Source organism: Falco cherrug, chromosome 1, assembly GCF_023634085.1.
Source record: "Falco cherrug isolate bFalChe1 chromosome 1, bFalChe1.pri, whole genome shotgun sequence".
Classification (NCBI taxonomy): Eukaryota; Metazoa; Chordata; class Aves; order Falconiformes; family Falconidae; genus Falco; species Falco cherrug.
Window position 1 is genome coordinate 120,951,554 of NC_073697.1, and position 25,313 is coordinate 120,976,866.

Genomic DNA, 25,313 nt, shown 5'->3' on the forward strand with positions numbered 1-25,313 from the left:
AACAAATCTGTCTGACTGCCACCAGGACATAGGAAGCGTGTGCCTGTCAAAGAAATCAAGTTTACTTTTTCTGACTTGTTAACAGAGGCAGGGTATAAATAGAGCTAACTCTGCTCAGACTATTAGCATTTCTCTTAAAATAAGGGGGTAACTTCCTAGGACCTTTAATCCAATGAGGTCCGGACCAAACTGCACTATCTGCAGAGGCAGCAAAGGAGCTTGCTGAAGTTTTTACAGGAGGCAGGTGCATTTGGGTTCCTCGCAGATTTAAGGCTTACCAAAAAAAAAAAAAAAGCAACCCCAAGCAAAACAAGAACTACCTCCAGCTCGGTCCCTGCCATTGCCCTGGAGAAGTTCTGAGATGTTGGTGGTGCCGTTCACTCGATGGATGTGGATCTTGCTGGGGAAGAGCAGTGTCCTCTTGCTTCTGGAGGTCTCCCTGAAGGGGAAAGCTCTACCTCCCATCCGCTACTCCCACGCGGGGATATGCCCCAATGACATGAACCCCAACCTGTGGGTAGACGCGCAGAGCACTTGCAAGAGGGAGTGCGAAGCTGATCTGGTGAGTGATGCGCATTTTTATCTCTCTGCGTCGCGGGCGATGGGGTTTGTCAGTGGGCTTGTTTGCACCGCAGCCTGTTTCTGCTCCAGATAGAAAGGTGCCGGCGCCGTGCGGGACTTGGTGCAGGCAGCGCACGTATTTAATTGACCCATGACCTATATAACATGGAAAAGCTTCCATGAGTTATCAGTTAAGTGGGGAGGTGGGTGGCAGCTGACATGGTTGCTGATGCGGGTACGGCGCTGGCTGTTTGATCATTTTCCTTGCTTTCTTGTCAAAAGAAACATCCGAATTTGATACTCCAGAACTCAGCGTGCTCTGGGGCCAATCCGTAGTATTTTAGCAGTGTCACCGTGCTCTTTGTTGTTAGTGGCCGTCCATGAGCGCTTTATATTCCTGGGAGGAATCCTGTATGAAATGGTTTCATTTAACATGTAAATCGTCAGCCTTTGCTGCACTTGAAACACAAAGCGTGCTTGGAGTGCAAAACAGGGGCATGGTTAAAATGACCAGGCAGATGTTCTCGGTGATGCTCCCAGCTCAAAATGTGCTTAGCTTACCGCCCTAAAATTCATTTTTCAACCTGTCAGCCCTGCCAGCTCAGCTGGCATCTGAAAATACCTGCTCGTCCTGCCTCTTACATCATGTCCAATGGCAAAGCTCTGGCAGCCCAAACCAGGCTGACAGCAAGGCTGGAAAAAGTCATTGGGTTTATGCTCTGTGGACAGGTTGTTTCTGCAGTGCTAAAAGGAGCGAGGAAAAAATAAATAGAGAAAATACTGGCCATCAAGTAAACAAAGACATTTGCTCAGATGGTTCCCATGTGTTAGGACCGAAGGTGCTCTTTTTCCTTTCGCCATTCCCCAACAAGCCTCTTCTGTTTCACCTACCAGGTGCAGCAATGAATAGTAAAACGCTTGCAAAGCCCCAGCAGTGGAGGACGGTGTTTTAATCATTTACTGGCCAAAAACTGAAAGCCAGAAGCCACTGGCTCAAAATCCTCGCTTTTGCCTTGTGGCTCCTTAGCCCCAGCCGAAAACGTCGCCCATTCTGGTTTCTGCCTTCGCTTCTGAAACCTAGCAATGTGCTGCTGGAAAGGGGGATGAGTTATGGTATTAGGTCATCTTTTTCCCAATAAGGAAAGGATACTGGACCCGGGGGAAGCTGTTTAGTTTGGTAGCTGAAAAAAACCCCATGTTGTTCTCACTTCTGGAGAAAGCTGTTGGATTTCGGGGGGGTTGTAGGGGTTTAACAGGCAGTGGAAGTGTGCCCTGTTGGGTACGTGGTAGCAGTCTTCGTCGTCCCTTCAAGTAAGCCGTAACAAGGCAGCAGCTGGGACCACACGTATCCAATACCTTCTCTGCACAGAAGATGAAAATTCTGCTAAAATTAACCGCCATTTAGAGCTGACTGTAGCTGAGATGGGGTATAATAAATCACTAGAAGAGCGATGCTGCGTTTGAAAATAGGACTAAAATAGGTCAGAGGAGCCGTAATGAGCTGTTTTGGGTTTGTTTTTCTAAATACCATAGAAAAATTATTTTTGGAGCAAGAATTTCTTTACTTTTGAGATATTCTATTATTTCCTCTACAATGTGAACAATTACAAATCCTTGGCAGTTTCAGCTCCAAGGGTAGGCTGTTAGTCTCAGGGAATTCAAATAATACTTTACATACTTCTGTGGAAAATAAGGAGGATTACTGCCTACAGCCATATGATAAGTCTTTCCATCCGCTCTTGTTTCTCAGGGCTTGTCCTCAGGCATTTCGGAGAGCGCAGAAGGGGGGTTGTTGGTTCAGTAGTCAAGCAGTCCATGTGACTCTAAGAAAGACTTATGATGAGGTTAGTGTTTAAGAAACAGAAATACATTTTCTTTCTCGAGAGTCTCTCCTGAAGCGTTTCAGAAAGCCTGGTCCGCTTAGACACCTCCCGGGAGCTGCTGGGGGGATGTTCCTACTCGTTGCCGGTGGGGATGCTGAGTTTGGGTCCGCAGCCCTCTGTGGCAGAGCAGGTCCCCTGAGCTCACACCTTGAAAGTTTCTGGGCCCTCTGCTTGCTGTGTCTCTAAAAAGGACTTTCCTCTGTCCCCAGTAACGATCGGGTTATTTTCTTTCCCTGCAGGAGTGCGAGACCTTTGAGAAGTGCTGCCCCAACGTCTGTGGGACAAAGAGCTGCGTGGCAGCTCGGTACATGGATGTCAAGGGGAAAAAAGGGCCGGTGGGAATGCCCAAAGAGGCAACCTGTGACCGCTTCATGTGCATCCAGCAAGGCTCGGAATGCGACATCTGGGACGGGCAACCCGTCTGCAAGTGCAAGGACAGGTGTGAGAAGGAGCCGAGCTTCACCTGTGCCTCCGACGGGCTCACCTACTACAACAAGTGCTACATGGACGCAGAAGCTTGCATCAAAGGCATTACACTGAATGTAGTCACCTGTAGGTACCATCTTACCTGGCCGAACACCAGCCCTATCCCACCAGAAACAACTGCTCGCCCTACTACTGCCTATTTTGAGACAACGGTCATCGATATCTTGCCGCCCGCCCTAGTGAACAACCCCGTCCATCAGTCCGTCTACGTGGGAGAGACCGTAAGCTTCCTCTGTGACGTTACAGGGAGACCCAAGCCAGAAATCACGTGGGAGAAGCAGGTCGATGGGAAAGACAAAGTCATTATGAAGCCAAATCATGTCAGAGGGAACGTTGTGGTCACCAACATCGCCCAACTGGTCATCTACAACACCCAGCTCCAAGATGCAGGCATCTACACCTGCACTGCCAAGAACAGCGGTGGCCTTCTCAGGGCTGACTTCCCTTTGTCAGTCATCAAAGGAGAACCCACATCCAAAGAAGCTTCCCAAAACAAAACCCATTTTCCGACCGATGAGTGCCTGAAGCAACCAGACAGCGAAGACTGTGGGGAAGAGCAGACCAGGTGGTACTACGACGCAAAGAAAAACAACTGCTTTACTTTCATCTATGGGAACTGTAACAGCAACCTCAACCACTTTGAGACCTACGAGAGCTGTATGTTAACGTGCATGAACGGCCCGATCAACATCTGCAACCTGCCAGCCCTCCAAGGCCACTGCAAGGCCTATGAGCCCAGGTGGGCCTACAACAGCTTGACCAAGCAGTGCCAGTCCTTCATTTACGGCGGGTGTGGAGGCAACGAGAACAACTTTGAGAGCCGGGAGGCCTGCGAAGAGATGTGCCCTTTCCCAAAGAACACGCACTGCAAAGCTTGCAAACCGCGCCAGAAGCTGGTGACCAGCTTCTGCAAAAGCGACTTTGTCATCCTGGGCCGTATAACAGAGCTGACTGAAGACCAAGACTCGGGACATGCCTTGGTGACAGTGGAGGAGATCCTCAAAGACGAAAAAATGGGATTAAAATTCCTGGGGAAGGAACCACTAGAAATCACGCTTTTGAACATGGACTGGAGCTGTCCATGTCCCAACATGACCACAGTGGATGGCCAGCTCATCATCATGGGAGATGTCCACAACGGCATGGCTGTCCTCCAGCCAGACAGCTTTGTGGGGACCTCCAGCATCCGGCGCGTGCGGAAACTCCGCGAAGTCATCCACAAGAAAACCTGTGAGCTTTTGAAAGAGTTCCTAGGATTGCATTAACCTCCTTCACACGTGTCCGCCTTCCAGATCCGTGTGTTACGTAGGGCTAACAAGCGCTAGGCTAGTGCACAAACTAAACAAGCTGTTTGAAGGTACACTGTAGGAATTATGCAGAACCCTTATTTTAATCCATTAATGATGCTTAGCGACAATGTAGTATGGTCCTTGGCACGTACGTAAACCAGCAGCAAAAGGCTATTAATCTTGCATTGAAATAAATTTGTCCATATAGGAATGCCATATAACTAGATGACTCACTGCAGTAATTATACAATTTTTATGTAGCTTCCATCATAAATGATGGAATTCATAGCATTTGTTTAGCTAATTGGTACACAGCTAAGTAATATATAATGTCAACTTAATCTGTCCCATTTACGGTATGGAAATGCTATGGTAAGTCATAAGTAAGTCACACGCTTGTCTCCTTATAGCAGCACTAATATTTCAAGAGAAAAGCCTGTAAATTATTGTCTATATTTACAATTGTGCACATTTAACCCATCTATGCATTATGAATTTGCTTCTTTTAATTGAAGTTTTCCTAGCAGTTTTCTTTGGAAAGTATCTCATTTCTAAACAGCAACGACTGCCTACCCTGCAATCCTTGCTGGAGGAAAAACTCCCTTGACCCCTATGCCCAGGACAACAGGTCCCTGCAGAAGCTCAAGGCACAGTCTCATCCCGAAATTACTCTTCTGTCATCAGAACAAGGTCAGCAAACACCCTCATTCCACTGCACTTCCCTGGTTTTGGTTTAATCAATATGTTATCTACCACAACCAGTCCCAGGCAGAGGGGCGGCAGGGCACTGCCAGCTGCCTTGCTTTCGAAAACCCTTTACACCTGAGCATGTGCAGCGATTTACAGCTTATTTTCGTTAGAAAACCTGCTTTTATAGGAGAGAGAGTAAAGTAAGAGGAGTCAGGACAACATTTAAACTAGACAAAAGCAACAGGCAGCCCGCAGGCGGTATTACGCAGCCACAAAGCTGCTGAACCCCAAGTGCACAGCCACAGGCACGCCGAGCGGACACTCTCCAAAGGCACCGCCAGCGCGCCCCTTTCTGAGCACTCTTTCAATCCCCCAGCAACATTTTCTGCCAGGCCACTGTATATACGCGTAGGAATCAATACCCTAAGAAAGAGAGCACGGGCTGTGGGTGCGAGCACATGCGCACACCTGAGATCGATCATTTTAACATGCGTGTGTCCGAAAAAAATGTAACATTTACCTATGCAAAAATGCTTAAATAAAGAAAAGGCTGATGCTGGAAAAATCCTGCCTCGCTACGGGCTGTCATTGCGGGGCAGAGGGGCGAGCACGGTGCGGGCAGCCTCGTCGTTGCTCTCTGTGGGGTGGGTTCAGCGAGCTGCTGCGGTGGTGCCGGAGCTTTCTGCCTTGCACAAGGGGCCAGTGGAAGGCTGGAGCGGTGTCAAGGCCCGTCTGGGCGAGAGGAAGGCAGGCGCAGGGAGCAGCACTCCGTGGTGCCATCTAACGGGTGGCAGGATGGGGGCTGTGCCCCGCAGTGGGCACGCCGCTGCTTTTGCAGACCTACGTCAGGGCTGGGTACCATAAGGGCTGGGGGAAGGAGATTAAATAGGCAGGTGCTGGGCTTCAACATGACACGCAAGGCTCTAAACCCTGCGCACGCTGGGTGCTTTGTTGTTGCAGGGGGGAGATCTGACAGCGGGGTAATGGTGCTGAGCGCTGGTCCAGCTCTGGCTCCCCTGATGGCTTTCCATGCCCTGCACCGGCAGCCGAGCCACGGCAGAGACCACAGCACAACAGAGAACCAGGCTGCTCTCCCAGTGGTCTGGGCTTGGGTTATTTCCAAAATGCTCTGGCAACAGGAACAGATCTAAATGTCTGGTTATTTGTAGAGTTTTGTAAGAAGCTGGGGGGGGGCGGGGGGGCGGGGCAGAGGAGCCTGGCTCAGACCTGCAAACAGAGAAATACCTGCCTGGTTTTTTGTCGTTACCTTTCCCAAGCGTACGTGGGAAAAACTCCAATTAAAGGTCCGTAACGTTTGTGTAGAATCTCATAACGACCATTTGCCGCAGCTGGGAGATGCCGGCCCCGCTGCCCTCCAAAGCGGTTGGCATCTCTGCAGGGTCATCCCTGGCTGGGGCAAGTGCCGCTGTTTCGACGGCTCAGCTGTCATTTTTTGAGCAAGCTGTAGGAAGTGGCATGTTCTTGCCATCCTTTCCAACACAGAGGCATCGGAGGATGAAGGTTTAATAAAAACTGGCTTTATATGGTTCTTTTTTTTCCCAAAAGCTAAAGGATTTTGCAAGTGTGGGAGTGTTGGAGTGACTCGGGAGACGTGTACCGGGTTGTTCCAGAAGAGCTGGGATGCAAACGGAGCTGCCAGCAAAAAGCACACGACTCGCTGCTCTCCAGCTAGCACATTGCAGCGCTTCAGCCTGGGCTCTAAAGCGCCGTGGTGGCTTTTACTCCCCGTGAAACCCCTGGGAAGAAGCACTAAAGTGAAGTGAGTGTGCAAGTGATGTGCGGCGCTGGGACCCAGGGCTGAGCAAGGCGCGCCGTGGCCACCACCCCGCTGCGGGCACGTTGGCCTGTTGCGTGAGGGCTTGCTTGCATGGGGCATCCCATGGGGACTTTTTGGGTCAGTTTTCCAACGTGGTGCGGTGAGAGGAAAGAGCCCAGCTCCCTGGCACGGTTCTGGCACGCTCATGTAGCTCCTGCCCAAACCTCCAGAACCAGGCTGCTTCTGAGCCTCGTGGTGTCTGCGGGATGGCTCTGCGGTGGCTGTGGGACACACAGGCAAGCACCAAACCCGGCTGCCAGCCCACAGTGGCCCCACGGGCCCCATTCTGCTGAGGGTCAGGCTGACCCGTTCGGCCGCTGTGCCGCAGGTGTGGCGGCCGGGACCAGCTCGGTGCCAACAAGCAGCCCCGCAGAGGCTGGGTACCCAGAGAAGACAAACGCTGGCCATGCCCAGCCTGGCTGCCAGCATCCCCCAGGACATGCAGGGCTGTGCTCCGCTGCCCAGAAGCCCCACGGCTGCCCCGGGGTGGATGGAGCAGTGCCATGAGCATCCCCTCGCCTGCTCGCCGGGGTAAAAACCATCCCTGGCTGCCCCGTGAGCACCGCCCCGCCCCGTGGCACGGCCCTGACCCTAACCCCAAGCCTCCACCTTCTGACCTTGAAGAGTTTAGCTCTCCACTCAAAGCTAGTATTTTAGTTCAGCCTCTTATTAAACCCTTAAGAAGCCTAAAATTCAGGTCCAACCAGTCAGCCAGCCTGACGGAAGCCTACACACAGGGCCAGGCGCTGCAGGATGTCGTTAAAGCCTTTGCAAGGCTAAGAGGTACTCACATGCGGCTCCCGCTCAGAAAATCCCTTTTGTGTGGCTCACCCACTCGGTTTTCCATCCTGCTCGCCGGGACGCATCTCTCTATGCTGGAAGGAAATGCCGGTGCTTGAAGTGTGTATTAAATGTATGAGAGGAGGGAGAGAAAGGGAAAAGCCTGCTTGCCTCCTCTGCTCGCAGGGCAGCGGGCTGGGAAGGAGCACGAGCGCCTGTTTGAGGCTCCGGGGAAGAGCTGGAGGAAGGATGCCACCTCCAAAGCCATGCAGCCCCAGCCGGTGGCAGCTGTCAAAGCTCTCCTCCCTTTGCGGATCCCAGAGAAGCAGCATCTCCTGCAGACAGCGGTCTGGGAAGCAGCGAGGGAGCAGACCCACGTTAGCTGGGTCCCAGACCTGCAGGAGCTCCCCAGGGCGCTGGGACGGGTCTGAGACACTTGTGGGGAGGCGGGAGGAAAGCACGGAGCTGCTGGCACAGCGCAGCTTGCCCACCTCCCTTCGCTTCCTCTGGAATGAAGACAAAAAGTGCAACCCATGAATCTGCAAACCCTGCAGCTAGAGCTGAATGGAAACCGTCCGGCACTTGGATCCAAAACGGAGCCACAGGTTATGGTGCAAAGCGCCGGTGCAGCCCCGCTCTGTTAACGGGGGGCAGGGGAGCAGCGATGGCCACAGCTGCTGCACGGGGACAATCGGGCACACTGGTGACATACAGGGCATGATGCACAACACAGCCGGCGGCACAGGGCACGAGGGCCTTGTGGTAGCACGCACGGAGAGATGGCTGGGTGGTTACTCAGCGATAGGATCCTGCATCACCGCAAAGCCCAGAGCAGCTGAGTTCAAAGGGAAGAGGAAATTGAGTGTGTGCTCATTGCAGGGGCTTGCAATGAGGTCAGGTGGAAGTTTTTATGGGCAACCAGCTCCAGAACTAGGAGCAAACAGAGGTGATGACGCCACTGGAATATGATTCAGACAGCAAAGGTATTTAAGAGCTTAGTTCCCAGTTGTTTCAAAGGGAATTAGGGACCCCTGCGAGAATTACCGCCTGGCCGTGGGTCTGGGTTCCTGAGGGAGGTGGCTGGGATGAAGGTCATGCATGGCTTCAGCCACCACCTAATGGCTTCCTGCAAAACGGAGGAGTAATTTCAGCTGGCACCAAATTAGCACCTTGCACCACGAGACCTACTTCCTCCACCTGAAGCACCTTGTGCCCCGGTTTGCTGTAATTCGTGCGATGTGCACGTGCTGTGAAGTTCTCCACGTCTATAATTACCAGGAAAAGCTCATGGCCAGGCTGGGTATTTACAGCGAGGCTGGATGGAGCCAGGTTTCCGAAGGCACGGCTGCAAAAATGTCACCCTGAGCAAGAACTTCGAGTTTAGAGCCTGCGTTTTTATACCAAATATTTAGCGTTTCCCCCTCTGCCAGCACTGGTTACTGATTGACTACAAGTGACCTCCAACCGCCTTATTGACTTACAGCGGCTGTCAGAGGACAAAAAATGAGCCCCATGTCCAGGATCTGAGAAATACTCTGAATGGAGGTTGCACAACTGAATAAATGTTCTGCCAGCTCTTTAAATCTTCAAAAAGAAAAAAACAACAACAAAAAAAAAGTCAGCTTGAGCTCCTGATCTACAATGCAAACACCGGTGGGATATGAAGATAACGCCGCAGCACTAGTGGATGTATCTATGAGCCAAAAAAGTGGCACAGCCTGTCTAATTCACAGCTATTTATGGCTGGGCAAATGATGACATTCAGGCCTGAGAGTTTAGAAAGCAGATGGCAAATCTTCCAAAGGCTGCTGTGTGGGTCAGGTTCCAAAGCCAGGAAAAGTCCGTGTTTTCCTCCGTGCTCATCCCTGTTACTACTGCTGGTCTCAGCCCGCAGGGTGCCAGGCGGTGCTGGGTGCCAGGCGGTGCTGGGTGCCAGGCGGTGCTGGGTGCTCACCCACCCAGCTCCCCCAAGCCTTGGGCTGGCTGGTGGGCACCAACCTGCACGTGCTCTGGCAGCCCATGGCCACAGCCGCTCTGGCGACGGCAAGGAGAGCAAAGCCCAAGGGACATGAATGTCCACGTTTCCAGATTACGGCCAGTTTGGGGTGGGGACCAGCCTCCTCCAGACCCCACTCTGGGGCATCTTGTACGATCCCCTGGGGCACGGGACACTGGTGCTTATGGGATAGAAAGGGCCGTGGGGCTTGTCCCACCTGGCAGCTCCTACCCCCTCCTCTCATTTGTCCCAGAGATGGCTAGAAATGCAGGAGGCCAGAAGAGGGCTGGAGAAAAAGAGAAGGAGAAGAAGGTTTACCCAGAGGGAGGAGGGGGAACATTTTTTTGCCTTAAACTGGCATGACAACATGGTAGTTGGACTGGATTAACTGCCATAAAAAGGAACTACCCACGAAGGGGTTTTTGCCTTCTCTTCCTCCTCCGCTCCACTCCTAACACACCCAAAGCAAGGCGGGTACTGTAACCCGTGTAAAGGACGTGACTTCCTCTACTGCTTGAAATAAATAGAAAAACAACAGCAATAAATCTCCAGGATCAGATGGTATTCACCCACGGGTAAAAGTACCGACATAAAAAAATTTGCTTAACCATTAACTGCAGTGGATAACCTTTGCTTCAGCCTGCAGCAGGACCAGAGGGTGGAAGGTGGCAAATGTGGGGCTAAGTTTAGGGAAAGGTTTTAGAAAAGGGTTCCTGGGGGCTGGGTAGGAAAACCAGCAGGTCTGGTAGAAACCATGATAGAGGATAGAAGTCACCGCTGAATGGTAAATGTGATGTAAAGAGGAAGAGTCTGTGGACTTCAACAGAGGGAAGTGATGCTCAGAAACACTTAACTTTCTTTGAAGTAGTCACGAGGACAGAGATGGTCCAGCTGATAGAGCTGGCTCGGATCACGGCCTTACAGCAACTTCCTCACCCAAGGCTTTTAAAGACATTTAGCTGTCCTGCGGGGAGAGGTAAGGCGGTCTCTGGAGCCGACAACGGGCTGAATCATCGGAAAGCAAGGGTGAGACCGAAAGGTCAGCTTTCACAATGCAGGGAAGTCATCGGCAGCATCCCAGGGGATCTGTGCGAGGACCTGGGCTGCCTGATGTAGGTGGTCTGGAAGAGGGATGGGAGAGGTGGGTTACAAAGGTCGTTGCTGAAATCAGGTTACTTAGGGCTGCAAAACCGCAAGCTGACTGCGAGGAGCTGCAGAAGGGAATCATCATACCAAGTGACAGGATGATAAAGCAGCCGATGAAATGCAATGTTGATTAATATACCCAGGGGAAAAAGCAAGTCCTAGCTGTGCACCCCTACGAAAACCTCAAACAAGCTTTTCCCATTTGAGACCCGGATGATCCGCACGTGGAGCTGAGTGCTCTGCCTCTGGTGCGCAACATCGCACCGCTCGAAACAGCACCAGCAGCTCGATGGCTTGCACCGCTCCCCGGAACAAGCACAAAAGCCTGTGGACATCTTAAAAACCCAGCAGCACTTGCACGTCATGCTCAGGGGCCGGGTTGGTTACTTGCTAGGAAAACCCTACCGGCTATTAGAGACTTGCTCCTAAAGAACCAGATACATCCCAGCCCCATCAAGACAATTTTTGCTGAAACAGGCACCTTACCTCCATCTGCCCCCACCGGCACACCTTGCTGCAGGAGGGACAGCGGTCACGGACACAAACCTTCCAGCTCCGGAGCCCCGAGCCTCTTTGGAAGGTGCCCACAACTGCTGCATCCACAGCGCTTGGGGAAGGTGCTGGAAATCCCAGAGCTCCGTCTGGAAGCGGCTCCAAGGTCGGCTCCAAGTCACTGCACACCGGGACAGAAAGTAAGATGCCAACCGGGCCATTACAGGGCCGGGGCTCGCTGTCCTGAACAGCACTCGCCGCAGGACCAGGCAGGCTCGGGTTCTCCATCCAGTGGCGTCCAACCCATCATTTAATCACACGAGCCAAAGGCAAGCGCCGGCACCCAACCAGCCACACGCACAACTACTGCACCCAGCGCGGTGGCCCCAGGGTCTTCCTCCCACGGACACATCTCCCTAGTTTTGCAGTATTCTGGGGTGCAAGGAGGAACCCCTCGGTCCCTGAGTGCTGGAGCGGGGGCAGGAGGGCCGGCAGCGTGGGGCATCGCCGCGTGGGGACCTGGCACCCAGCACCCTCCAGCTGCGACTGGATGGGCATCGCCCCAGTTAATGCCACTGTTTCACAGGCCCTTGGCTGTATAATTTACATTTCCTACCTCCCCCCAGCTCCACGGCTGGTCCTCACTCAACCCATTTTATCCTCGTCTGGTCAGTAATATACCCACACAGATTTTAGGTTTATCAGCGGGGAAAAAAAATAATACAGTAGGAACCATGATAAGGCAATCAAATCCATTTCCAGAGCTGCAGGAAAAAGACACAATGTATAATTTATTTGAGGGTTTTTCTCTCCCTGTTTGCAGATTGCACAGTTTCTAAATATATTGGTCCAGTTATTCAGAATTATTCATGAATCTCTCCGGTGAATAATACTTGACCTGCAGATCATCCAGAAAGTGAATATTGCAATCAAATTCTCCATTTCTGCTGTAATTTATTGTAGCTAACAGATGTATACTACTCAGGTAATTAACTCAGGATGAAGCTCACATTGTGTATTTGATTATAATATTTGCAATTCACAATTTTCACTGTGCTAGCTAGCTCCAAAAGTCATCTCGTTAAGAGGCGGGCGAAAGTATCTTATCTCTGACATAACGAAATTGCTACTTTTATCAGTCAGTTTGGTGTTTTGGGGAAGGAGCAGCCGCCGGCCAGCACGTGTGCCCAGAGCCACTGTGCTGGAAGGGCTGGATATAGACACCGCAGGCTCGCACAGAGCCAGCAGAGAATAAACACAGATTAAAAGGAAAAAATTAACAGTTTTCTGGAATCTACTCATCTAACAGGTGTGATAAGCAGGACTGACACCAAAATCTCCTTATGTATTGGGTCTCTGCTGATGTTTTTTCCCTGAAAATATCAGGAGCACGGTGGCGTGGGCATTTTTCTCCTCGAGTGTCCAGCCCATGCCCGTGCTCAGGATTATTTACCGCGTTTGCATGATGGGGCTGCCTGGATGGGGGCCACACTCCGTGAAGAGTGATGGGGAGCTACAACTCACAACTGTGTGCAGAGCTCACAGGCCAAGCAGACGGGTGACGGGATGCAGCAAGCGGTCCCTCGGTGCCACGGGTGACGGGATGGAGCAAGCGGTCCCTCGGTGCCACGGGTGACGGGATGCAGCAAGCGGTCCCTCGGTGCCACGGGTGACGGGATGGAGCAAGCGGTCCCTCGGTGCCACGGGTGACGGGATGGAGCAAGCGGTCCCTCGGTGCCATGGCCCTGCAGAGCATCCTTGGTGCCGCTGGAAGGGCTGGACCACCTTTCGGCAACTGCCACTTGTTGGGTTTTCGGTTACAGAAATACCTAAGCGCACTGACAACCCAAAGCATTTAGGATTCATGAGTCACATCTCCCAGTGTCACAAATTTTGCTTTAAAAAATGTTATTTCTTTTAAATAAATAAATTCTTGGGTGTTCCAGTTGTTCTTTTAATTTGCCTTCAGAGGGCAGAGCCCTTCAGTGATCACAGGTTTATGCTTTCCTTTGCCACAGCTAGTATGAAATGTATACTCATTTTTTTCTCACTTTTATTTGTGAATGGAAGTTTAAGGTCTCACTCGGAGAATCTCCCAAGCAGAAGCTTTTGGAGATCTCTCAGCCCTGACGAGCCTCCCGGGAGGGTCAGGAGGAGCAGTGTTGCCACCTAGGGACTTTCTATGAGCTCTAAAGAAGTTTTCTCCAAACTGGGATGCTCTGATGCATTTCACATGGGCACCTGCTCTTCGCCTGCTCACTGGAGGTGTTTCTGGGGGGTCCTTTTGGCCTGGCTTCTGTTTTCCTGCAAAATTATTAGCCCTTGTGCCTCAGCAATGAGTGCCAGCCAGAAATTCTGCCCTGCTGCCTCATAAAGCCTGTCACCCAGCCCCTCGGGCGGTGGCTCCGGGAATATATCCATCCCGAGATGCACTTCTACACCTGTTACTTATCAACTCCATTTTTCATGTTTAGCTATAGAAGTTTTTCAGCAGACCAAAATTGAAGGAGGATTTGCTGCTCCTACTCTGGCAGGAAGATTTACACATGAACAAATGATTTGTAACAAATCCAGTGTAAGATAGATGGAGCTCCTTCTCTTGTTCACAAATTATTCACAGACTACGGGTTTGAAGAGGAAGACATTTTTTTCCTTGCTTCAAAAAATACATACACATGCATTTTTTTATTATTATTTATGACTACTTTCACTGTAAAAACCACTTCTGAGAGCATCTTTTGCAGAATTATTGCAGCTCACAGGTTGTTTAGCTGGTAATCTGGAGAAAGGACAGGTTTGGGGGTTGGCGTTCTTTTTCCTTTCTCCTTTTTTTTTAGTAATTGCCTTGACCAATGAGATTTTTGTCACGGGTTTGAGCTTCTGGGCATAAAATGTAAAGTTCCTGGCCTCCCCTTTTCTCATCTCTGCTCAAGGGAGCCTATTGCAGAAACAGCCCCTGGATTTTGCTGGGTGAGCACCAGGGCAAGTTCCAGGGCAAGTGCTCTCCACCGACCAGGTGAGGATACATTCTGCAAGCGCTCCCCAGCATGATGAAAAAAGTGCTGCTTCTAGAAGCATTTCTGGCAAGGAGGGAGGTTCCTAGAGCCTCCGGTGCCACCTCGGGGGGGAAGCAGGGGGAGATGGGCATGCAACTCAGAGCAGGAGCCCCAGACACCCTGAAGGGCTCAGACAGATATTTCTGGGTCGGACCCTGGGGGTTTGCTTCTCTTCCGTATTTCCCATGTAAGGAACTAGTTTTCTTTTTCTGGATGAAGCTTTCTTTTCCCTACTTCCATAGCTAGAATGAAAATGCATCTCCCTGTACCTGGCCATGCTGTGAGTGGGGGCAGGTTCTCGATCCAGCTGTGGTGCACTCACACATAATTCCGATTTTTCCTTCTGGGTCAGGCAGGTAAGTGAAGCAGCACCAAGCCTTGTCTTCGTGGCAGGGAGCTGTGCCCTGCAGGAGTCATGCAGCCCTGGGACATGGGCATTGCCTTACAAAATCTAACAGTTCCTTAAAAAAAGCAAACAAAAAAACCCCCACCACAACAAACAAACAATTTAGATAGAGTATTTTGGTCCTGAAGATCCAGACATTGCTAGGTGCTAACTAGGTCGCTATTCAAATCCCTGTCTTCGTGGCTGGGGTGGTCCAGGTGTGAGCACGTGTGTCTACGTTATGTATCGATTTGTGCAAATCGTGTAACATACGTAAAATTCATTGGCCTGTGAGCTGAGCAAATACACAATAGGTCTGCGAATCCATTATTGGTAGGAGCAGATGGGTTGCTTGCTTAAATAAATGCATTTGCAAACTCGTCTAGGTCTGCTTTCAAAAACACCAGTTTGTTTATGTAACATGGTGTAGCCAGGCTCCTGCACCCTCTGCTCACCAAACCTTCCCTGCCCTGGAGTTCAGGTGCTTTCATTTTTGCATAAAGAAAATCTGAACACAATTAAGTTTTTGCGAACCTAATTAAAAAAAAAAAATCTCTTTTTATTTGTAACGTATGAGTAAAGCACTGTTTACGTTCATGCACTGTTAATTGGAAGCATCCATAATATGTCAGTCTGAGGCAGAGCAAAATAGATGCAGAATAAAAATATCTACAATGACCTGGTCCTGCAAATGCTGAGTAACTTTATGCTGTGGAGCAGAAGTGCCTTGAAACAGACTGATGTTACTCATTCCTTCTGGAGCTGTACATAGGGGATGGCCGGAGTCAGCAAGAGCAAGGGAGGGAAATAAAAAGCGACATTTTCCCTTATTCTGCCGTTGCATCCTCAGCTGACAAAAATGGGCTGGGGAGAAGCACATTTGTTTGCTTTGTGGCTGCCTGGGTGGGCGCTGCTCATTCACCTGGGGGAGCCCATTTCCACCCAGCGCCGTGCCCTGCCTCGACGCAGCCAGCTCTCACACCGCACTACAGCCCGCAGCCCGCCACCGCTCCCCAGACACCCCGGAGACCTTCTGCTGGAGAGGAGGAGGAGGAGGAGGAGGAGGAGGAGGAGGAGGAGGAGGAGAGCACGCTCACGTGGCTCATCAGCTGCCTGCGCAAAACCAAGCTGGTGGCTGCAGCCCGCTCCCACAGCACAATTGCGGAGCCACGCACGCGGCTGGCTCTCAATGGCCACCTTTGTTGGCAGCCCCAGGCAGGAGCGGGCAGGCTGCTGACGTGGCACCCGGCTGTGTCACCTTGCCCTGTCCCCTGCCCGGGTGCCTGCCCAGGAGAGCCCTGCCTTCAGCCACAAGCAGGGGCTCAGAGCACCTCCTGCCTCATTTTTACGTTCGCTTTTATGTCTTAGAAAGAAAATGACACAAAGAAAAGAGCCCAGCAGAGGAGGAAAGAGGTGGAGACACTTCCCCTTTGATAGTTACTTCCTTTCTCTTCATTTCCTCCTTTCCCCCCTTCCAGTTTCCTCCCCCACCTGTTGAAACCTGGTTACCACAACAGGATGAACGAAAAAACTGCTATTTCCACGTGTGAAGCTGTTACAATTTTAAATAATTGTTTTTTTTTTTTAAAAAAACACAACCAACCAATAACCCAGGGGAAGAAAGCATCTCCCCCCCCGCAGCACCCAGCGCCGCTGACCGCCCCGCTCGCCGCGCTGGCGCTGCTTGGCAGACACACTCCCACCCCAGCAAAAGTCAATGTTTGCATTTGTCACGTATATTTATAGTGCATCCTAGAGCTAGCCGTGCCTCAGCGCAGCCTCCTGGGCCGATTGCCATGTTGAAAGGCACCTCCCAGCAAATGTTACTTCATTTCTGGAAGGACAGAGGAAAGAAGAATCCACAAGTGAATCCTGGCAGGAACTGGCTGCAGGGTCCCCGTTGCACCAGCCCTTCAGGTTCTTCCAGCTCACCAGGACAATGTGCACAGTGAAGGCACTTGCTCGGCCAGAGGCCTCCCAGTGCCTGACCTCTGTAAACACCAACACTTCCAGCAGCAAAACACCCAGCACAGACCCCTCACCCTGGGCTGACCGCACCGCAGAAGGACCGTCAGGATAAATCCATTGGCTTTTCGTGGGTTTTGGGGGTCTGCTTTTAAGAGGACTTCAAAGAATTACAAGTAATCGTGACCAATTTCCAATTTTCCTTCATTTTGTCTCGTCTGGCATGTTCCTGTACTACTAGGATGCCATTGAGTGTTACACACTGATTAACACCTTTGCTGCGGGCACCGCGCAGCCCAGGTCACCTCCAGCACAAAGGACTTGTGCCCCTGCCTACACCAAGCAGCAGCCCCCGAAGTTCAGTCCCGCTCGACACCAGCTCCTTTGAAAACACCCCCCTGAAGCAGCTGTCCCCAGTTTAAGCACATCCCAATCAAGCACGGGATTCTGAACGGATGGAAAGGAAATACTACTTTCTCTTTTGCCGTGCTGTGGGAGGGATTGTGCCTTTCACAAGAGACTAAGGCCAACCTTCATGGTGCCAAAGTCCATGGCTCACCTCATCCCTGGCTCCACAGGGAACAGCTGGTGGCTCCGTCATCTCTTCTCTGCTCCATCCTCACCTCCAGACTGGGGACAGCGATACCACACAGGGCTTTTCTAAGGATAAAAGTCAGTGGACGACTTGGAGGTGCTTTACACCACCAGTGGTATCGTACCCTGGGGTTACCCAGAGCTCTTAAGTGAGAAGGAAACCTCACGGCTCCTCCACAAGGCACAGAACCAGGGTTACACCTTGCGCTGATGGGGAGCGGAGTCCCAGAGAAATCAGAACGGCTGCTGGGAGCCAGGAGCAGGCGAGCATCGTGAGCAGGTCGTGTCCTTTCATTTCCAGCTCTCCACATGATTTATCAAGTGGTTATGGGGGAAAAAAAACCCCACCAAACCCAAAACCAAACAACCAAGTAAATAAAGAAAGAACAGGACAGAGGTTATACAGCCTGGGCTCCACTCTGTCTCTCAGCCTACCCAGATAAATGTCGTTATGGGAAAGGCTGGAGATTGGATACGGCCCTCAAGTTCAGGAGCTCTAACGGGGAGTGAAAGAAAAAGCTCTGGATGAAGATAACTGCAGCCATTACATGACTAATCCCAACATCTACAGACATTTTCCCCTCTGCCTGTAAGGGTTATGTGATCCTAAACATCCTTAAGGAAAACTTTCCCATTCTGGCTAGCAGATGACTAACTGCTTGCAAATAATAGAGGTATCTTTTTATATATGACAGAAGACCAAAATATCCAAGATGACAGTGCCCCACAGAAATGACTCAAAGCCCGGCACTCGAGCACAGCTAGCTCTTTCCAAAAAGCAACTGGGAACCAGACAAGTGAGAGCCCGGCTGCAGCACTCCCAGCCAGAATGAGCCCTTTGTTTGAGCAAATGCAAATGTCAGGAGAGGGAATGGGCCAGTTGCCACCCTGCAGCAATGCCCCCGGCAGCAGGGTCGGGCTGGACGGCCCCAGATCTCTCCAGAAAATAGGCAAAGTCAAAACCCCAGCACCAACCACTCAGACCTTTGGAGACAGTCATCTCAAAATCAGTCTCACGGAGGATCCCCATCTCCACTTACGTATCACTCATTTTCTAATTGTCAGCCATACTTTTAAGTACGCGGAGTCCATTTGTGCAGGCATCAAAAAGCCAAACTCATTGGAGATCTCAGACCAAAAAGTATTTTAAAATGTATTATTAGCACATATTGCCCACAGCACACACGTAGAGAGGAAAGGTTTTGGTGACTGTTAAAGGCAGAAGTCTGTCCTGCATAGTGAAGGTTTCCCTCCCACAGTTACCTTTGCTGTAGGTAAACAGGATCCATCCATCCTCCTTTTCTGAGCCTCGGAGGGCATGGTGGTGGAGCAGGACTTTTTCAACAGCAGCAGCGCAGCCATGGAAATCAGCCTGGGAAGGGCTTTGGAATGCTGCAGAGAAAGAAAGGGATAAAGTGTATATTAATACAGCAGGATTGTTTGTAAGAGTCCCATGTTACCATTGACAATTAACTATAGATCAGCAGAGGAGCATCATTCTCTACCATAAGTATGTATATTTTTAGATAAATATATTCCACAAACATTTTCTAAAGGAAGGCTTTTTGTCTAAAGCATCCACTTCTCAAGCCCCCGGTGGTACAGTGTAAACCATCTTAACTAATAACAATTGTCTCTGCATTTGTTTCTTGAACACAGATCACAACATACACAGTTTATTTGAGAGTGTGTGTATACTCTTGAATTTCTGTCCTCCTTACTCAGTCTCATACACCAGGCAACTGTGAGGCCGGGGAAGGACACAGCCCTGCCCTGAAGAGATTACAGTCTCCATCAGATAATACACTGCAAATTATACATGGTGAGGCACAGACCTCGGACAAGCAGAAGGGGGAGAACAGCTTGGTTCGGGAAGGAAACCAAGAAAAGTAAGTTTTAAGGAAGACCTTGAAGAAAGAAAAATCAGGAGGGGGAAACCTAGGAACTTCAAAGACTAAACAAGGTAAGAGAGAGTTTGTACAGCAGAACATTGGTAAAAAGGACTGATTCACAAAGGTGAGATCCAGATGCTAAATTTAACTGATCTTCTGGTATCTAACTTTGGGCAGGTAAGCTATTCCAAATACCGAATTCTTGCAACCACAGAGACACCAAGAAAAAAAATGAAAGACAACGTCACTGACCTTTGGAAGTTCATCGCCCCCCACCTGCGTGCCATTACTGAGGAGATCATCAAATCAGCCTTGCTCACAGGTCTCCAGTATCACCAGCAGCTTCGCTTACTCCCCCCAGCCACTGCCACATGGCACACTTGGGGACAACGAGGCAACATGAGACATGGCGGGATGGATGGCTTACAGCCCGTGCAGCTCCACCGCAAGATGTCTACGCTTCCCTCCCATTAATTAGGCTAGTAGAGTACCTCCCATAGCAGCTCGTCAAGGCTTTGCCTTCGTTTGTAGACTCAGCGGAGCAGGAACCAGCACAGTGGTGCAGCCAACGCGTTGTAGCGAGGACGGTGCAAGACGTAAGCGAGGCAAGGGCAGGGAGAAGGGACAGCGATTATTAGGTCAGCTGGTGCAGTCGGAAAAACTACACATGCTTTCAGGCACATAAGGCTTCCTCAGGTCTGAAATAGAAGCAATAACCTTAGAGCTAAATACAGGTTGAGAATAATTGTTCTGAGTTAAACTTCATTATATTAATGAATTAGGCAATTTGAGGGAAAGGATGATTGGTTCCTGTTGATCAAAGGGAGGATGCTAGCCAGAGGACAGCTGATAATGTCACTTATGGCACAAAGAGAGAGCGAGAAAGACAGGAATAATTATTACCTAGGGATGGCTGGTGGTAGCAAAAATTACAATGCAAGGTGCAATCAACATCTGTGTGATTTTTATAGCCTAGAGTCAGGAATTTTAGTACCTGGATTGTCTTTTGAAGCAGTCTTGGAGACCTTCCTTGAAGGTCAGGAGTGCGAGGTCAGAGATGCAGTGGTTGATCCTTTACCGAGTGTTTCTGTCCTTTACCGGTTGGTACAAGTTAATTGGAGTTGGTTGCCTCCAGTTGTTGCCACCAGACTGTCAAACCTGTCACCAAACCACACAGACAGGAGGGCGGTGGCAGCTCTCCGTCCTTCTGTATCACTTGGAAATCTGATTCCATTAAGCAGCTGTGGTTAATTGCCAACACTTCTGAGTTCATCACTATCCTTCAGATATTTTGTTTCCTCTGAAGTGCTAGTCCCTGGGAACCTGTGATTTCCAAAGGATCTACATTTTCACATAAAAATTAACTTCTTTGTGGACTTGTAAAGAAAAGCTAGAACATTCTGAAATCTATTTAACTCTGTACCCAGAAGACAAATTAATATGGTGAGAGGCTGATTGTTTTTTACGATTACCTCATAATTTCTAAAATATTCTTGGAGGCCTGAATCACAATTTCTTGAGTGATTTGGTTTGGCAACACTGAAGTGAGTCTTTAAGGACAGGACTCCAACAGTCTAGGAGGCACACATGGAGAGCATCCTCACGCATTACTTAAAAATGAAACATCAGATGTTCTCAAGCAAAATTTGATCGGTGGCTCTAAGCAGTTACTGAATACAACATGAGATTCACAAATACCTACAAAGTAGGTAATTGCCCCAGGTGTTCACGTTTTCACAGGTAGCCAGGAATCTTGGACTCTTCCCACTAAACTGCCAAACAGGGGTGCTGTGTGTATCTGACTGACCCCGAGAGACACAGACAGACCGAGAACCCGCTGGCTTAAAAAAATAAATTGTAGTTACCTACCACATCTGAGACTCAGCGGGGAGTTAAAGGCTCAAGTATAGGCTTAAAAACACTGAAACTACTCGTGACGAGGCTGAAGCAACCTGTTGAAGACTGGGCAGACAGTTCATGGCACAGCTGGGGCAGAGCCCAGCAGCCCCAGTTGCTGTGCTGGTACACGGGATGCTTAACCTTATGGTCTACCAAAAAATCAAAGAAGAATTTGTTTTAGTTTGTAAAATCTGTATGCAAATCTAATTTTGACCAGCAGCAACTTCAGTGAGTAGGCTGGTGCAAAATTTTCACATGATTTGTACTGGAGGAATATATACTTCCGTATCTATAGAAACACCCACAGAAATTCTTTTAGAGAATCACAATAGTCAGTATGTGAGATCTCACTGCTCCGGAGGCCTTCTGCTCCGATGGTGGATGAATCAGACTCTATATACCATGGACAATGAGAATCAAGTGCTTCACTTTTATATGCATGCCTTATTTCAAAATGTAAAGGTCATCCCATACACGTTAAGTGAATTGTACAATGGAGGAGACTCTCAAAGGCCACAGAGACTAAAGGCAGTAAAAGGAGAGAACAGTAGGTCAGCCTCAGATGTTCCTGTGGCATACAGAAATCGGATGAAGTTCCTTATCGACAGCAAAAGGCCAGCAACTGCCAGCTAACGGCTGACACCTGCTCACAGTGAATTTCAGTGGAGACAGAGGTGGGAACCAACACAGAAAAGGGCAGTGACTTGCCCACAGACAGATCCGGAACGTGGGGTGCCTGAGTTGTCATCTGTTATCCTATGTTCTTCGCTAACCTGCCACCTCCCATTTCCATCAATGTGACTAACAGCTCCCAGGCTGTTGCGTCACTGGATGAGGCTGCCCGAGCCGCCAATTCACCCAGTTGCACGAGACTGTGAGCACCTAACAGAACCCTGGACCGTATCCCGACATCCAGTAGTTCTTTACGCTACATCTTTAAAGTGAAGCCAGCTCCACCACAGCCTACCCAGGGCAGAGGGAGAGGGTACCTTCTGGTGGCCAGAGCACCACGTGCTGAGGTCTTCCACGGCACAGCTGCTCCTGGCATCCAGCAGCTTCAGAGATGAGGTCTGACGGGAGCTGAGTCCAGCTGCAAAGAGCGGCGTGAAAGCCTGGTGCAGCAGAGCAAACAGCGAGAGGCAGCCAACACAGGCAGCAGAGCACGTCGGTCCTTCCGAGGATGCTGTGGGAGAGACAGAAAACACAAAGGAAGGGTTATGGGTGTAGCACGGAATGAATATATTCTGCCAAGGAAAAAAAAAAAAAGGTGGGTTTCCAGGTCTGCTTTTAATTGCATTAGCCAGGTATAACCTTCTCAGAGAAGCTCACAGGGGCACTGAACAATAATTAAAGCACCACATTCCCAGAGTCCCCTTTTGTTTTATGCTATGGGCAGCCTTGGAGCCAAGGGGACGAGGGAATGCAGCGCAATGAGCTCCAAGAGGGCACAGAGGCTATAGACTGTTCCAATGTAATGTAATGGTGTCCCAGCTCTCGGAGGAGAGGATCTCTGATTTCAGGCCTCTGAAGTGCTAAATTACCAAACGAAAACTACAGCAAGTTCCACCAAAACTGCAGCCATCAATACTACGCGTTGTTCTTAACAAACAAAAGCGGACAGAATAAAGGATGGGGGTCGAGGGATGTCTGCACTGTACGCCAAGGTTTTTTCTAAAAATATTTTACACCTGCTACTCCTGCACACTGATCATATTTTGTCTATGAGGTAGAGAACTCGTAGCGCCAAGGGGAATGTGGTTTATGTTCCCGAGCCTTAATGCTTTTTCCCTTCTGTAACGCAAAACTCCTTACTACCGTCACTAAAATAAAGCCAAGAGGACAAAAGTCATACGCGCGCTGCCACAGTAACAGTTTAACAGTTCCTCTCACTCATCTTTGGAAACAATCCCTTCAGCAGGATTTTACTGCTCTGGCACTTCGATTTAGCGAACTTTTTATGCAGCTCATGAGAGGAATGCGGCCAACTCTGTACACTCAATTTAAATCAACTTGCTGATGATATAAAAAAGAAGTGCTGAACCGCCGGTTTGCTTCATCTGCTCCAAACCTACCAACACAAACTCGGAGGTATTTATTCCTGAAACGTTAATAGAACAGTCTGGGGTGCCAGATCAGTACATGAACTCTGCTTTGATCCCCTGCCGGTCCAAAGAGCTGATTTAACAACTAGTTGTTTGGTTACTTGATATTTCAAAAATGCAACTGGGCTGTTTGCTACCGACAGGCTTTTTTGCACGTTGGAGTCTGGTGGGAGCACAGGGCGCAGGCAGCCGGGCAGGCTGGATACATCTGCCACGGGCATCTGCAGCAAGAGGCCGCACACGCCATGTGTAACAGCATTCGAATTTTGCATGGAGGAGGAGGGATGGACCTTCCTGGGGCTTACACCCAGCCCTCAATTTGTGTAAATTAGTTAGTCGATTAGATAGTTGAAGTTAAGAGAACTACAAAACTTGTACTCACCGGGATGCCAGTGCCAGCGCAGCCTGTGCCCTCTGCATTCACATCCGTAGCAGGCACCTCTGAGAACACGATGCAGTAAGGAAGCACTACGTACCGTGAACTCCACCTGCGAGCTGGCTCTCCTTTGCAGAAGTAATCGGATCAATTTGATTTTGGCGACCGCTCCCAGACTTCTGATCAAGCGTAAGGTCCGTTGTCTACCCACAAAACAAATGTAGCACAGACAGTAGCCGTCCATCAAATCCTTGCTACCCTGCCATGACAACGTGTCTCTGAGCTCCATTTCACAAAATTACGGTTTTTAGAAGTTAATGGATTGTGCTGAAACGAGCAAGCCTTACAGAAGAAAGTGATTTTAATTTGTGCTTGGGTGGGGACCTCGGGTGCAGAGACAGGATGCACTAAGCAGCATCAAGGGGGATGCGTACTTACAGTGTTACCCTTTTCTTTACTGTAAATTAAAGACATCTTCCGAGGTTTAACTTACACCGGCAATTTTAAGGAAGTAAAATTGCATGTTCACAACAGAAAATACAAAAGAACTTGCACAACTGAGCAAATGCTTCCTTTGCCCCCTTTACTCCTCCCGACACCCTTTCTCTCACAGAAACGCACTTACCTGACAGCACGGCTCCAGAGCAGAACACCGGGTGTGTGCAAATTAAACCAGAGATTGCCTTGGCAATCGTTTAGAACAGAACGTTGCAATGTATATGTCTGAGCTAACAAATCCAGCACCAAACTTTAGCAAAAGATAAATAAATGGGTGAAGTAGACTGAACAGAAAGCACTCATCTTTAATTTCTGTAAGGAGTAAGGAAAAGCATTACAAATTTTCACACTTGCATTCTTCGGAGAAAACTGGAAGCTCTCCCTACAGATTGTCTCCTTGCAAAGCACCATAAACAACCCCGCTTATTAAAATCTTTGTATTAAAAAAGGTGCTGCAAAAAAACCACCTTGTTTCCAGAGATTCCTCCTTGTTGCAAACCACTGCCCTTCGTACGCAGAGCTGGTTACGGTGGAAGTGAACAAATCAGCACGGGAAGAGGATAAGCTCCATGACCTTTAAGACAAATGATCTCAGTTTAAATCACAGGAATAGAAATATTAAGAGAACGTGTAGTACAGTCTCCACTGTCAACTTGCTCAACGTCCTAAGCAGTTTAGGTATTACTATTGTATTTTAAATAGTAAAACTGTAGTAGAGTCTTATAACGTCTAGGCATACAAATAGAAATAATACACAGAGATAACATCCTCCATTTTCCAGTAATTGAACCAGTATTTTTTTTTTCCTAATTCTTTTTCTAATTCCTTTTAAAAGCAAAGTCATCCACTTTAAATTAGACACCGAATTATGCACTTCTTAAGTACAGTCCTGTCCACTGATGTGCCGTTAGTGGAAAGATAAACCAGATGGCAAACTCAATAAAAAGGCGCCAATTAAACAGAGACAGTTGAAGCCTAAAAAACCCTTCGCTCCATTATTGCTTTTGAATTGGTTGTCATGGCACTGGAAATTGATACCACTGTCGGCTTCACATCTCCACCCAGCTCAGGTCTTCACAGCTCTGTCCAAAGCAAAGGTCTCACGGTGGTGTTGAGAAACACCCTCTTCCTTCCAGCACTAGGCCATTTCCACCAAAGTTCTGCTCACACCAAACCAGGGGTGTATGTGTGCACGCAACTTACACCTTTTGTAAAATCAAGTGCATCAAACAGGAAAAGACTGATCTTCACCCTCCAATTCCAGTTTCAGAATACTAAAGCTCAGGTAATTTTAACCTGTAGGTTATTACTCACCACCATGAGCCAAAGGACCACCCACTTAGCATGTCTCTTCTCTTTCTACAGCTGGAACTTCCACGGAAAATA

General features: G+C 49.4%; 1 protein-coding gene across 1 annotated transcript; it reads left to right on the forward strand.

The window, feature by feature from the left end:
- Positions 1-5,462, forward strand: WFIKKN2 (WAP, follistatin/kazal, immunoglobulin, kunitz and netrin domain containing 2). The gene is made up of 2 exons (XM_005447273.3): positions 1-562; positions 2,684-5,462. The coding sequence occupies exons 1-2, from the start codon at positions 362-364 to the stop codon at positions 4,193-4,195; spliced, it is 1,713 nt and encodes a 570-aa protein (XP_005447330.1). The 5' UTR covers positions 1-361; the 3' UTR covers positions 4,196-5,462.
- The last annotated feature ends 19,851 nt before the right edge of the window (positions 5,463-25,313 follow it).